The 13,780-nt window shown below is 43.7% G+C and overlaps 1 protein-coding gene across 10 annotated transcripts in view; it reads right to left on the reverse strand.

The window, feature by feature from the left end:
• Nucleotides 1–13,780, reverse strand: part of PTPN3 (protein tyrosine phosphatase non-receptor type 3) — a 123,257-nt gene that overhangs the window by 58,398 nt on the left and 51,079 nt on the right. For 8 of the 10 annotated variants that reach the window (XM_021927811.2, XM_021927817.2, XM_021927815.2 and 5 more), the window contains 3 exons: nt 11,684–11,736; nt 4,578–4,698; nt 3,350–3,437 (listed from right to left, as the gene is read on the reverse strand). In XM_021927811.2, coding sequence (XP_021783503.1) covers nt 3,350–3,437; nt 4,578–4,698; nt 11,684–11,736 — 262 coding nt within the window. Of the gene's footprint in view, nt 1–3,349; nt 3,438–3,705; nt 4,206–4,577; nt 4,699–11,683; nt 11,737–13,780 lie in introns of those variants that run through there. The other 2 variants (XM_021927816.2, XM_009188351.4) reach the window with 2 other exon arrangements.

Raw genomic sequence — 13,780 nt, forward strand, 5'->3', positions numbered from 1 at the left:
AAGTACTAAATTCTTCTAAAATGAACACAGCCTGTCAAGCAACATGTGGGTGCCACTGGTCTAGAAAGTTACCAAATAAGCCCACTCATTCCATGGAATCATTTAAATGAACACTCAAGCTTTAAATTTTCAACAATCAGCACTAAATCAGAAAGGCCTCGCCCCTTTGCAAAGCTTTTTACAAATCTCAATTTCCATTACTATAAAGGCTTTAGCTATTACGAAATGATGATGAAAATGTTTAAGTTTAGAACTGCTGATTCTAAATCTACTTAAAGAAATAAATGCTGGCTGGGTGAGGTGGCTCAGGCCTATAATCCCAGCACTTTATGAGGCCAAGGAGGGTGGATCCCTTGAGTCCAGGAGTTTGAGGCCAACCTGGGCAACACGGCGAAACCCTGCCTCTACAAAACAACACAAAAAATTAGCTGGGTGTGGTAGCACATGCCTGTAGTCCCAGCTACTCAGGAGGCTGAGGTGGGAGGACTGCTTGAGCCTGCAAAGCTGAGGCTGCAGTGAGCCATGATTGTGCCACCATGCTCCAGCCTAGGCAGCAGAGGGAGACCCTGTTTAAGAAAAAAAAAAAAAAGTTGCTTCTAAATCCAATGTATCCAACATTTATATAAGCCTAAATGCTGGGCATTGCTGTGGACAGTGAAGATACAGAAGACACAGCCACTACCAGCTGTTTTAAATCTGTTTGAGAACAAGGTGAGTAAAAATAAAATTTAAAAACAAAATAGTTCCTCTTCTTGAGTCATTTACTTTCTTGTTTTCCCAATCAGATACTTGGTTTTTGTTTGTTTGGCTTTTCTCTGAGAGATAGTGTTTCGCTTTGATGCCCAGGCTAGAGGGCAGTGGTGCAAACATGGCTCACTGCAGCCTCAACCTTCTGGGCTCAAGTAATCCTCCAGCCTTAGCTTCCCAAGTAGCTGGGACTACAGGCATGTGCCACCACGCCCAGCTAATTTTTTATTTTTTGTAGAGATGGGGTCACACTATGCTGCCTAGGCTGGTCTTGAACTCCTGGGCTTAAGGATCCTCCTGCCTTGGCCTCCCAAAATGCTGGGATTAAAGGCGTGAGCCACTGTGCCTGGCCCAGATACTAGTAATTATAAAGAAAGGGCACAGTTTGAGTCAGTTACAACTGAGTGTGAACCTTCAGTCTGGCACCTACTAGCTGTATTATTTTGGGCTCCTGAGACTCAGTTTTTCTTCTTCTACAATAAAGATGATAGAACCCACCTCAAAGGGCCGAAATGAGAGAAGATAAAAACCTAGAAGGGGGCTTGGCATGTGGAGCTTCTAGAAGAGAGTTCGGCATGTGGAAGGCATAAGAAACGTCCATTCCCCTTTGCCGTGGGACAGATCATTTGTGAACCGCAATGTGAACATGGATTTAGAAAAACTGGACAAACGAAACAGTGCTGATATGGTGGAAAGTCCAGAGAGCACTCACTTTCAGTACCCAATAGAAATCACACGCTTACAACAAAACCAAATTTGATTGATGAAGGATAGAATTGCATTTAAATGTGATACTTGAGATCACAACAGAGGGAGTATGAAGCAGGTGTGACAGAACAAATTAGCAAAGGAAATCAAAATTGAGTGAACAAGGAAATAAATGAATGGTTTGGGTGGGCCAAAGACCAGGTCTCAAATCTCCTAATCCTGTGGTCTTTCAGCATGCATCTCAACCCCTCCAGCACAGTTACTGTCCACTCAACTCCCAGGCCCAACCCCACATTTCCCAGCTCCCCTTGCAGAGGGCAGAGCCCGGTGACTAGTTCTGGCCACTGTGCTCTGAGCAGGAGGAATGTATGTCTCTTTTGGGCTGAAGCATTTAAGAGCTGGTGTGTAACCCTGCAGCTTCCTGTTCCCTTGTGACAAACATGGAGGCCACATGGGAAGATAGCCATGACATGGAAGCAGCCTCGACTGCCGAGTGATTGCAGTGGATGGGGTCGGGGGCTGCCCTGGAAGACTCCTGGACTCAATGCAAGCTTTGAATTACTGAAAGATAAACCTTGTGATATGAAGCTATGGAGATTTAGGGGTTTTTAGTTCATGTAGAACAGCCTAGCATGACCAAACTCCCTCTGATACCTTGGGGGTCTTAGCTACACAGGTATCATCTGGCCTCAGAGCCCTTGAGGGTCATTTCACTGACAGTTCTTGGGGTGGGAGAGCACAGCTCAACTCAGGCAGATATGAAGTCCTACTTCACCAACAACTAAAGTTCTCTGAAACACTCTATCTAAGATAAAATATTATTTGCAAATGGAATAAAAATGAATGGTCAAGTCCCAAAGCTGGTATTTTGTAAGATCATTTTCCTTCCTTATTTCCTATATCACAACTTGCCTACCTCACAGGACTGTAAAGGGACCGAAGTGAAACAAAAATAAAGTGTTTCTATAAACTATGAAAATATATAGATTTAAAATTTGATCATTTACTCAATCTCTATGAGCCTCAGTTTTCTCATCTATAAAACAGGGATAACTAGAATGTCGATTTCACAAGGCTTCTATGATCCCATAGGAGAGACCTTATGGTCTCATATGAAAGCATCTAGATAAAGGCTAGTATTTAGTAGGTGCTCAATTAATATTTGCTTCCTTTTGGATATGATATGGGCCAATCAGGTAGAAAACGTATGTCACTGCTGAAAGGTCAGATGCTAATTAGACAGTGAGGGGTCATGTGCTGAAGCTACAACTTGTGTGCTGTGTGACCTCGGTTAAGTCCCTCAGTATCAGTTTCTCCATCTGTAAAATGGGGTTAATGATAATACACAGAACTCATGGTATTACTACAGGAAATAATCCACTGGTGCATAGAAATTGCTTGGCAGATGACAGATGTTAGTAAATCCTGTTAAAACAGCCACAACTAATTTCAAATATTTATTGATTTTCACAATCAAACCACCATAATCCTTAAAAAAAAAAAACTATCATATTTGAGTAACTAGCTCCAATTTGGGCAGCACTTGAGATTAAGTAGAAATCTTGGCCCCTTAAACTGTCACTTGAAAAATGAATTTATACTTATTTTTTTGCCTGTTAAAACCATAATATAAAATGGTCTTACAAAAATTACCAGTTACTAAGCCCCTAATCTCTCAAAAGGAAAGTCTTCAAGTACAAAAGCAAACATTTAAAAAAAGCAATTGGACAAATGACCAACAAAAAATTCAGTATTACTTAATAAACCTTCCAAATATCTTTTTTAAAGTCCTGTTACAATGAAAAAGAAATAGTTTCATCAAAGAAGTTTTCAAAGTCTCAGAGATTAAAATAAAAACATAATGTTTGATCCAAGACATAACAAGAATACATACCCTACCACTGTGCAGTTCTACTCCATAGAAGTCGAGGGTCCGCGCTATGTTGATATAGCAGGATTCTGCTTCTGATTGTTTTAGCCCACTACAGAAGAAAAGACAAAAAGCAGAGTTCATCCAATAAATAGAGGGCATTATCTCCAATTTTAAAAAATCTAGAACATTTGATACTATTTCTGTAAGGTTATTTAAATGCCTTATGTTATCAATCTTAAGCAATCTAATACTAAATTCTACTAAAGCAAGTTTTTCTTCTTATCCATTGAATTTGACTCCCTCTAACCCTCTCGTTTTTAAATTAAATAACACTTCCTTTAGGGGGCTCTCAGTATTCAGACGTAGAAGACTGTTACCTTTCAGAATCCCTGCCCTAATTATTCCAAGTTGCTAATTCGTAGGGAATCTTTAGGTCTCTCTGCCTTTATCTCTTCTTTTGGCAGTGGCCTCAAACTTTCAAACGCCACTGGCCCCGTACTATTTTAGGACATTGACTTCTGCCCTGGGAGTAATTCTGGGAGAGAGGTTTGGCAGTGCTTTCTTAAAAGAACGCTTGGTTGCCTGGCCTTTGTTTTTATGGCTTTCCCAAGAAGAAAGCAGCCCCTTGAGAGCTGGCCTTCTTGGTCAGGGTGGCCTTTATTTGACCCGGACTGAACAGCTGCCGCTGTAGCTTTAAGTGAAACGAGGAAGGGGAAGAGCAGCCAGAATTGGGTATATGTGTTAGAGCTGAGGCTCGCAACAAATATGCAGGGGCAACTGCAGAAGACTCATGCTCCTCACTTGGACGCAGAGCACTTTTCACAAACTGAACACAGGAGACTGGTCAGCACTGCACGTCTATCTGTCTGTCTGTTTAACAAGACCTGAAGGAACAGCTTGTTTTATCAAATGTGGTAAACTGCTAAGAGGTTTACCTTGGTACAGTCCATTGGTGGGGCAATCAGATTTCAAAATGGGCATTTCCTTCAGGAATTTACTGATTTCAATGACATCCTGAAAAGGATGCAGCAGCCATCACCCTAAACTCTTACTGGATTTTACACTTTACAGAAATGCTAGTTATGCCAAATATATCTGCCACCATACCAGCTCAAAGGTTCAAAAACCCCCGACATCTTGAAAGAGGATTCATGCACAAAAGAAAGAGGCTGCATCAAACACAAAGGGATATGATGTCTGAAAATACCTGACCCAAGTTCCCAAAGTAGGCCACCCCAGCCCCCCTCACCTGTGCTGCTCATGCAGAGATTCGACTTTTGTTAAAAAGTCATCATTTTGATCGGGTATAAACTGACTATCGGAAAGATAGCCTGGATGATGTACGGAAGAATTATAGTCTCCAAAATGAGCTATCAAGACAGAATAAGGGGAAAATCATAATTAGTTTTGCCTTTTTAATATGGTCTGTATTTATAAGCATCTACAGCATCACCAGAATAACATTAATTGGAAATACTTTTCCGGTAAGTTCTGCACCACACGAACTGAAGCTTCTCACTAGCTCCAGACTCCACACTTATCTGAGCCTTCACTATGGGCTAAGATACTATTACACATGATCCAATCAAATTCTCATTCTTCCCAAGGACACAGAGGGAGAAAATTGGGAGATGGTGTTTGAACCTAGGCCCTGTTCTAATCCCATACCTCTTCCATATACTGTGGTCAGCACAGCAGTTTGCACTCATGTCACTGGATAGAGAACCCATAAAGAAAATGCCACAATTCGTATGCCACGCCCGGTGCAGGCTTTCTCTGCCATACCCCAAGGTTACCATAACACTGGACCAATCTGCTCTAAAAACTAGGTGTAGGCAGAAGGGAGGCCATGCAGACCTGACCACTCTCTGCATCCCGACCCATCACCTGGGATTCAGGGAGATGTGGAAGAAAGGGGACCAGGGTATGCTCAGGGGCCACAGGGACAAGGGGTGGGAGTGAGTGGGGACGAATGGTCAGGGCTCAGGCAACAGCAAAGTTCCTAGGGAGAAAGACACATTCTAAGGGGAGTCAGAAGATATGAAGAGAGATTCTGGGGCTATCAGGGGAATCATATTAGGGACCTGCAGGTGCAGAGGGAAAAGGAAGGGTGACTTTGAGACTAGCCCCTCGGCCAAATGGTACTGCTCCCTTGAGACCCTTGACTGTTGTCTGCCAACGTGAATTGAATTGTTGATGCCTATGATGTGATAGGCATTCTTGAGAGTTGTGCAGTGCTCAACCTGTACAAGTGTCCATGGCTACCCCAAGGACTCAAACCATTTGGGTGTCTGGAACATTGAGGAAACTGGAAAAAAGGCTGGCACCAGGTGAAGAGCCAAGGACCAGGCTTATGGGACCTGAGGACATCCATTTCCTTTCTCCACAAAGTTTTCCCATTTGTCTAAAAACAGAAGAAGATAATCTCTAGCTCTAATGGGGCAACTGATCTCGTATTCCATTGTCTTAACAAACAAACAAACAAAAGCTTCTACTTCATCTTAAAAAAAAAAAAAAAAAACTAGCCCTGATCTTTCCAAATATTTTAATGAATTCCTTCCTGTAGCTGGCCGCAATGCCAGGAGGCTTCTGAGGATTCTCAATTCAACAACAAAGATTTCCAAATCAAATAACTCCTTCTCTGCTACAAGGGCAGAGTATGGGAAAGATATGGTGATACTTTGTAGCCAATCTCAAAAGGGAAGTGGGTGAGACAGGCGGCTGCTTGGGTGAATTTCATCACAAAGTTGAAAGGGCAATGCGGCTGGGCGTGGTAGCTCATGCCTGTAATCCTAGCACTTTGGGAGGCCAAGGCAGGTGGATCACCGGTGGTCAGGGGTTTGAGACCAACCTAGCTAACATGGTGAAATCCCGTCTCTAATATAAATACAAAAATCAGCCAGGTATGGTGATGCATGCCTGTAATCCTAGCTACTTGGGAGGCTGGGGCATGAGAATCGCTTGAACCCGGAAGGCGGAGGTTGCAGTGAACCGAGACTGCGCCACTGTATTCCAGCCTGGGCGACAGAGCCACACTCTGTTTCAAAAAAAAAAAAAAAAAAAAAAAAGGGCAGATGCAAAGGTTATGTCTCACTCAGCCTTGCTCACCTAACTGCCCTCACACTACAGGGCTGCTCTTTGAGATCCACACCATAACGAAGGGATCTGTTTCCTTCCTACACTGTGCCTCAAATGCTGGGAGTGGGTCAGACTCACCTTTAGGGCCCAGCACCAGGCATGGCACACAGTAGGTGCTCAGAAATTTGGGTGCTCAGAACTGATCTGTACAGAGGCTGATGAAAAGTTCAATTCTGGAAGGGGAAAAGGGCAGAGAGCCAAGTGACCAATGCATGCAGACTTGGTCAAGGTTAGACCAGAGGCTGTTAAGGTCAGTCAAATGTGGCCAAGTTGTGGAAAGAAACATCAAGGCTATGTGGCTGGTAAGTTTGTGCTGGGTTAAGCGTACATAGTGTGTTCACATGAAATCATTTAAATGCTCTGACACAGCATGCCCAATGAGGAAAAGTGCTAGAAAGCATTAGAATCACTTCCTTCAAAGTCCTCACGTTAAGAGTGAAGAAATTGAGGTCTGGAAAGGAAAAGAGACCTCTAGGACAGGGTCAAGATCAGAACTCAGGTGATCTGAACCCCAGTTAGAGATCCTACCACCCCACCAGCCTGCCTACCAGGCCTGTGAGCCGCTGCTGGTCATTTGATGACAGCAGTCATGTCCCCAAAGGCCAACCAAATGCTCTAAATGACTTTCCTGAGTCTCAAGGTAGAGTCCTATGAACCTTTACTTGGTTGGTTTCATTGGCTGATGGAGATCCTCCTGGATCCCAATAAGGTTACCCATCATACCAGTTAACAGTCCCATCCCTGGTATCATTCTGCAAACATGAACAGTAAGGTTCTCTCTTTAGGCAAGTTGCTGACAAACGTTCTGAACTTCGAACACAACCAATGAGCCTCCCTGTGGGGTGGTTTTCCCTTTAAATCCTAAACGGCTACTCTGTGCAAAGCTCTGTGCTAACCACTAGGGGGAAACAAAGTTAAACAGTGATAAACAAACATTTGCAAAACACAGGGCGGTTTCACATCGATTTCAATGACGTCATCCCACTTGATACTCATGATAACCCTGTCATATAGGCAATGCTTTTTATCCCCACTAAACAGATAAGGAAACAGACCCAAAGGGGCCTGTCACAGTTGCTCAGCTGCTAATTTGGAGGCTAGACTCTGACCACTGTCCCTACTCTTACCTACTTACTATACTATATGCTCCAAACTCCTAAGTAATCCATTTTCCTATCTGTAAGAAAGCAACACATACAAGTTAATTATAGCAAACAAAAAAGGAAGTGCTTATGTGGGAAATACCTTGTCATTTTAAGTTCCATGCTTTCTTCTGGTTGACAGTATTTTATGTTTTGCAGCACAGAGAGGGTATATCCCAGGTTCCAACGTACAGCATTTCAAGCTGCCCAGCTGTTGTACTGGGAAAGTCTTTTACCTGCTATTCATCCAACTCCAACCTGATCTTAGAGACGGTTCTCAGGGGTCATTCCTAGGATGTTTTCCCAGATGCTCTCCCCCCATCCCCAAGCAGGATGAAGTGCATCCCTGGTGGCCATCTCCACCGCTAGTATCATCCACATCTGCCTCCCTACAGGCTGTAGACTCCTTGGGGAGAGCAATGTGTTTTATCCATCTGTGCACCATGAGGCTGGTGCAGACCTCTGTGTGGCAGAGGTGCAGGGAACATTCTGGAATAAACATATATTTCCAAAAAATATACTTTATTCTTTGAGCCTCATAAAGCCTTGACAGGCCATTAACAATTTTTCACCATTGTGTATTTTCGGGTACTTTACCTGCAGATCACGGTTTTTTTTTTTTTTTTTTTAGAGATGGGGTTGCTCTGTTGCTCAGGCTGACATGCAGTGGCACGATCGTGGCTCACTGCAGCCTCTAATTCCTGGGCTCAAGAAATCCTCCCACCTCAGCGTCTTGAGTAGCTGGGATTACAGGTGCAAACCACTGTGCTGGACTTTATATTAGATGCCTCTCTTGGAAGAATTTAGCAGAATATATCATAAAATGTAGGCATAACTTTTGATCCAGTAATTTCATATACAATAATTAATTTTTTTTGAGACAGAGTCTCGCTCTGTTGCCCAGGTTGGAGTGCAGTGGTGCAATTATGGCTCACTGCAGCCTCGACCTCCAGGGCTCAAATAATCCTCTCACCTCAGCCTCCCTAGTAGCTTGAACAACAGGGGTGTACCACCACACCTGGCTAATTTTTGTATATTTTGTAGAGACACGGTTTCACCATGTTGCCCAGGCTGGTCTCAAACTCCTGGGCTCAAGCAATCCGCCTGCCTCAGCCTCCCAAAGTGCTGAGATTACAGGCATGAACCACCATGCCTGGTGCAAGTATTAATCTTAAAGAAATGTATGCTCTGCAATATATATATTTATTGAGGGTGGAGGGATAAAAGCTTATACTTAAAACTGCTTGCCTGATAAGCCATGATTCTATTAGCTTGATAGTAATGTTAATATTTCTACTGAAGCCAGTTTGTACTTTTTAGGTGCCCACAACTTCGTTAGCCCCCATTCTATCGGTTCTTTGCAGAAGGGAATCTGACTACTGAAGCCTGGCATAGAATTATTTGGTTCTTAAATTTTACTCTAAATAGAATTTACTGTTTACAATAAGCAATTCTCTGACAGCTTTCTTCTGGGCAGATAATGAAAATGCAGTAAGAGCTAACACTTGCCACGTGCCATGCACTATTCTAATAGTTTTACATACAGTAACTCATTTCATCTTCACTACAACCATTGAAGGAGACACTTACTATCCTCATGTGTCAGGTCATGAAACTGAGGTCTGGAGAAGCTCAAAGTCAGGCAGGTACAAGTAGAAAAGGCAAGACCTACATATATGGCTCCAGTCCAATTCTCAATGACTCAGCCAGGGATGGTCCAATAATAAAGAATTTTTAGTTACAGATCACCTTCACATTTCTGCTTAATTTGAACCAAGTAGCCATATTGAGAGCTGTCTTAAACTACTTGTTACCTCAATTTCACAGGTGAGAAAACCAAGATTTGGAGAGGCAATCCCACATAACTGGTTACCAGAGACATTAGAATTTTTTTTTTTTTTTTTTTTTTTTTTGAGACAGGGTCTCACTCTGTCACAAAGGCTGGAGTGCAGTGGCATGATTATGGCTCACTGCAGCCTCAACCTCTGGGGCTCAATAGATACTCCCCCCTCAGTCTCCCTAGTAGCTGGGACTACAGGTACTGTACCACCACACCCACCTAATTTTTCTATTTTTTGTAGAGATGGGGTTTCACAGTGTTGCCCATGCTGGTTTCGACATCCTGGGACTAAGTGATCCTCCTGCCTCAGCCTTAGAAAGTATGAGGACTACAAGTGCACGCCACCATGCCCAGCTAATTCTTTAGTTTTCACAGAGACAGGGTCCTACCATAATACCCAGGCTGGTCTCAAACTCCGGGGTTCAAGGGATCCTCCCGTCTCAGCCTCCCAAAGTACTGGGATTACATGCGTGAGCCACAACACCTGGCCAGGGATGCCAGGATTTAAATTGAATGTGCCTATATTCTAGTTAGTGCTCCTGCCTCATAAACCTGAAGCTCAGGCTGTGAACACCAAACTCGCTCTGAGATATGGGGAAGCTCAGTCTCCTCAGCTGATTGGCCTGGCAGAGACACAGTTCACAAGGTCTAGAGATCATAAGAATACAAGCTGACTGGTGACCATGCCACTTCCCATATGGATATGACATGGCCGGGCCTGTCCCAGGCATACTGTAGGGAGAAGGGAAGGTTCAAATCCACCCAGGCCTATTCACCTGTCTTGAGTTTCCCACTAGCGGAAGAGGAGATGCAGGATCAATGGAGAGACTAACTCTGGGTCTCATCTTACTCGTGAATAGGATCACAGGTGGTCATCTTTGATGTCCCCTGCCCTCCACTTCCTGGTTCCATGCAGATGGGTGGGTAAGCTGCAGGTCCAGCCACCTTGCTCTTCACCTCCCTCACTTCTGTTCTTTGCTGGTAGGGAAGTAGGCAGACCTAGGGCCACCTCAGCAGTCCCGGTCAGCCTTCTCTTGCTATTTTGCCTGTTCTGAGACCAGAGCAGAGTGTGTAGTTCAACCAGTGCCTGCTCTCAGACCTGACCATCTTGCTGCCTTAACTGTCTACCACACAGTAGGTCAACAGGGTAACAGGCCAAGATGGTTTGGGCTTATGGGAAGGTACAGATTTCTTAGGTCTTGAGCTGCAAACAGCTCTACCTGAGTACTATGCTGATGAACTGTATTGCTACTATCAAGTGACATTTTGCTCTCATCTGGCTATCTCATCTGGTTCTTTTCATTATGCCTACCCAGCATCTACACGCAGGACGTGGAAGGGAATATGCCCTTGATGAAGTTTTGCTGACTGAACGAGCGGATTCCTACTCCAGTTTAAACCAGCCTTGAAGAAAATTCCATTTGGACTTTCTATCCAATATGGTAGCCACTAGCCACATGTGGTTAGTCCAAACTGAGATGTATTGTCAGTGTAAAATCCAGACTGATTTTCAAAGACTTAGCATAAAAAAAAGAATGTAAAATATCTTGCTAATAACTTTTTACATTAAGGTAAAATGCTAATATTTTGAATATATTGCATTAAATAAAACATAAAAAACCTCCTGTTTCGTTTTACCCTTTTTAATGAGGGTACTAGAAAACTTAAGAGTTACATATATGACTCACATGATATTTCTATTGAATAGCCCTGGTATAGATCAATATACAATCCATTAGCTATATTGAAACTCTAAAAAGAAATTCATAAGATCCCAGCAGTGTTTTAGAGTAGCACCAAACAAGCAGCAGGGGTGACTTCTAGCAAATTCCTTAACCTAGCTGGGTCTAGGTTTCCATGTGTATAAGAGATGACTGATACAAGTATTTGTCCCACTGGGATTTGTATGAAGATCAGATCAAATGCCTGAGCAAAGGTTCTGGAAAATGCAATGTGCAACAGCTATCTACTGTCTGACGGGCTCCCTTGGAGAAAACTTCACACCACAGCTCATTCACTCCTTTCGCCTTAACCACCTTCCTTAATCCAGCATCCCCACGATACCGGAGAGTGCCAGTCTGGGTAAAAGCAGGACTATCTGGACAGCCAGAGATAAGCTGTCCAGCAGGATTCCTGGGGAAGAGGGACTTGGTCAAGCAGGAGGAACCAATGACTTTCTCCATACACTGATCAGAACAATCTGCCCATCCGTGAAATGCTCCCTTTGTGACTTACATTGTACGGCATAGGACGCTAGAACCACTGCTGAGTTAAGAGGGCAGGTTAACCTGTCAGAAGAAAAACATATTAGCGAAGTCACAAGAACCAACAACAGCCTGAAACATTCACAGATCATGGGTAGTAAGCAGCACGTGTCTTTCTTTGCTTGGATCAACCATTACAAAAGAACATGAATTGTAATAAATGCAACTTTATGAGACAAATCAATCTCGGACAGTAAAGGTAAATGTAACACACTAAAAAAATTTTAAAATAAAACCTTTGCATGTTTAAAATAATAGCCATCACAAATACCATGAAGCTAAAGGTCTAATGATGACCAGCGCTTTGGCTGGTCAAGAAGGGTCAGACTCGTATCTCTAAGAGGAAAAAAAAAGTGAAAAAATTATACTCTGAGATCAATGGGCAGCCTTCAAATCTTTCTAGTAAAGACCGGAGACTCATCATAGGGCTCTCTAACTAAATTCCTGAGTTCTAATGACCCTTTGGTTCTTGATTACCCTCTTTCTAAAATAGTAACATCCTCTTAGGAGGGACCAGTAGAAAAGTATTTTGAATTTTAAAACCTGCAATTCCTTAATTAAAGTAACTAATTATATGACTTCGGATTCCTTTATCTATTTACCCTCCTGAAGATCTACAGAGTTCAGTGATCTGTCTGTCTCTCAGTCTTCGTGCCATTCACTAGTAATCATGGACTTGGGTTGGCCTTGTTCTCCTTTCCTCTTAAACTTACTGCTTTTCCAGGTGCCCTGTTTCTGCCAATGACTCCACCTCTGTCTTAGGCATATTTTGAATCCTCTGATTGCTCCCTTTTCTTTTCTGCATTCAACTGCAGACTCCACGGCCTGCGCAGGAGCTCATCAGCAGACCTGGAGCAGGGGTCACTGCTGGGCAGAACAGGTTAGGAGAGGGCTTGCAGGGTGGGGAGATCTCTGTTAAACGGAGGAATCTTTAACAGCAACACTGGGAGCCCGCGAGACTTTAAAAACATTCTTCCAAGCAACCCAGTGGGAAGTGGAGAACAGAGTTTCTATGGCAGCCCATGAAGTACCCAAGATGGGAATCACTCCTCCTTTCTGATAATGTGGCCCTCCAGGGGTTCCACTTCCTGTCCACTGTGCTGTGTGCTGGTTCTGCAGCTGCATACGAAGACGACTTTCCCTATCTGAGGGGCCCCCATCGTTCCTCAAGTGACGCTGTGTTCCTGCTGGGACTTGCAAATAATCTCCCCAAGGTTACAGATGCGGTCAAGGGATCTCACCATCTGTTTGTTCATCTGGAGATCTAGAGAGCCCGTGGGTAGGACAGGCAGAAACAGGATGAGTATCAGCTCTTTGCTCTCCTAACAAGACGGGGTTCGATTAAATCTAAGCCAGTGTCCTTGCTGGAGAAAGAGCAGGTAAATATGATTTGAGTAACAACTTAGAAAAGAGGCAGAGGAGGTTCCCTCTAGACGGAAGAAGCAATCCTATGAAGAAGTCAGACAGAAAAACATTTCCAAAGAATGGTGTTCCAAATACATACTAGGGAACACCAGAAGCCTCTGTTCTGCTCTCCTCGGCTGCGTGTCCTTAAACACATCCCTTTCCTTCACTCTGGGCTTCGGGGTCTCCACCTGCTGAGTGAAGGGCTTGGACGAGATCAACCATCTTGGAAAGAAGGAGATGATACCTTGAGTGCCTGCTACCATGGACAGCTCAAACAAGTCGGGACAACTTGACACTTAGGAAAAGTGCTCAGTATGTTCCACTGGGCCTGTCAAAAGACCCACAGTTACAAATAGCCCGATCCACATCGGAGAAGCGTTCGGTAGCAGAGACCCTCTCCTCAGAGAGGTGGTAAGGACCTGACAAGGGCCAGACATCTAAGCCAGGATGTGGGCCTCAACAGATTTGCCCTGACTCACATGGAGATAACAAGGAGCATTTTGTTTGGAGAAGAAAAACTGAAGACAACCCATTTCCAGTATTTGGAGAGTTAGACTAAAAGCTCCTGAGGAGGCAAAGCCCTGGCCTTATTTGGCCAGCACAGTTCAGTGCCTGTCTCATAAAAGGGGACTGTAAACTTTCGGTGGAAAAGACTGTGTGT

This window comes from Papio anubis, chromosome 13 (genome assembly GCF_008728515.1).
Source record: "Papio anubis isolate 15944 chromosome 13, Panubis1.0, whole genome shotgun sequence".
In the NCBI taxonomy this organism is placed as follows: Eukaryota; Metazoa; Chordata; class Mammalia; order Primates; family Cercopithecidae; genus Papio; species Papio anubis.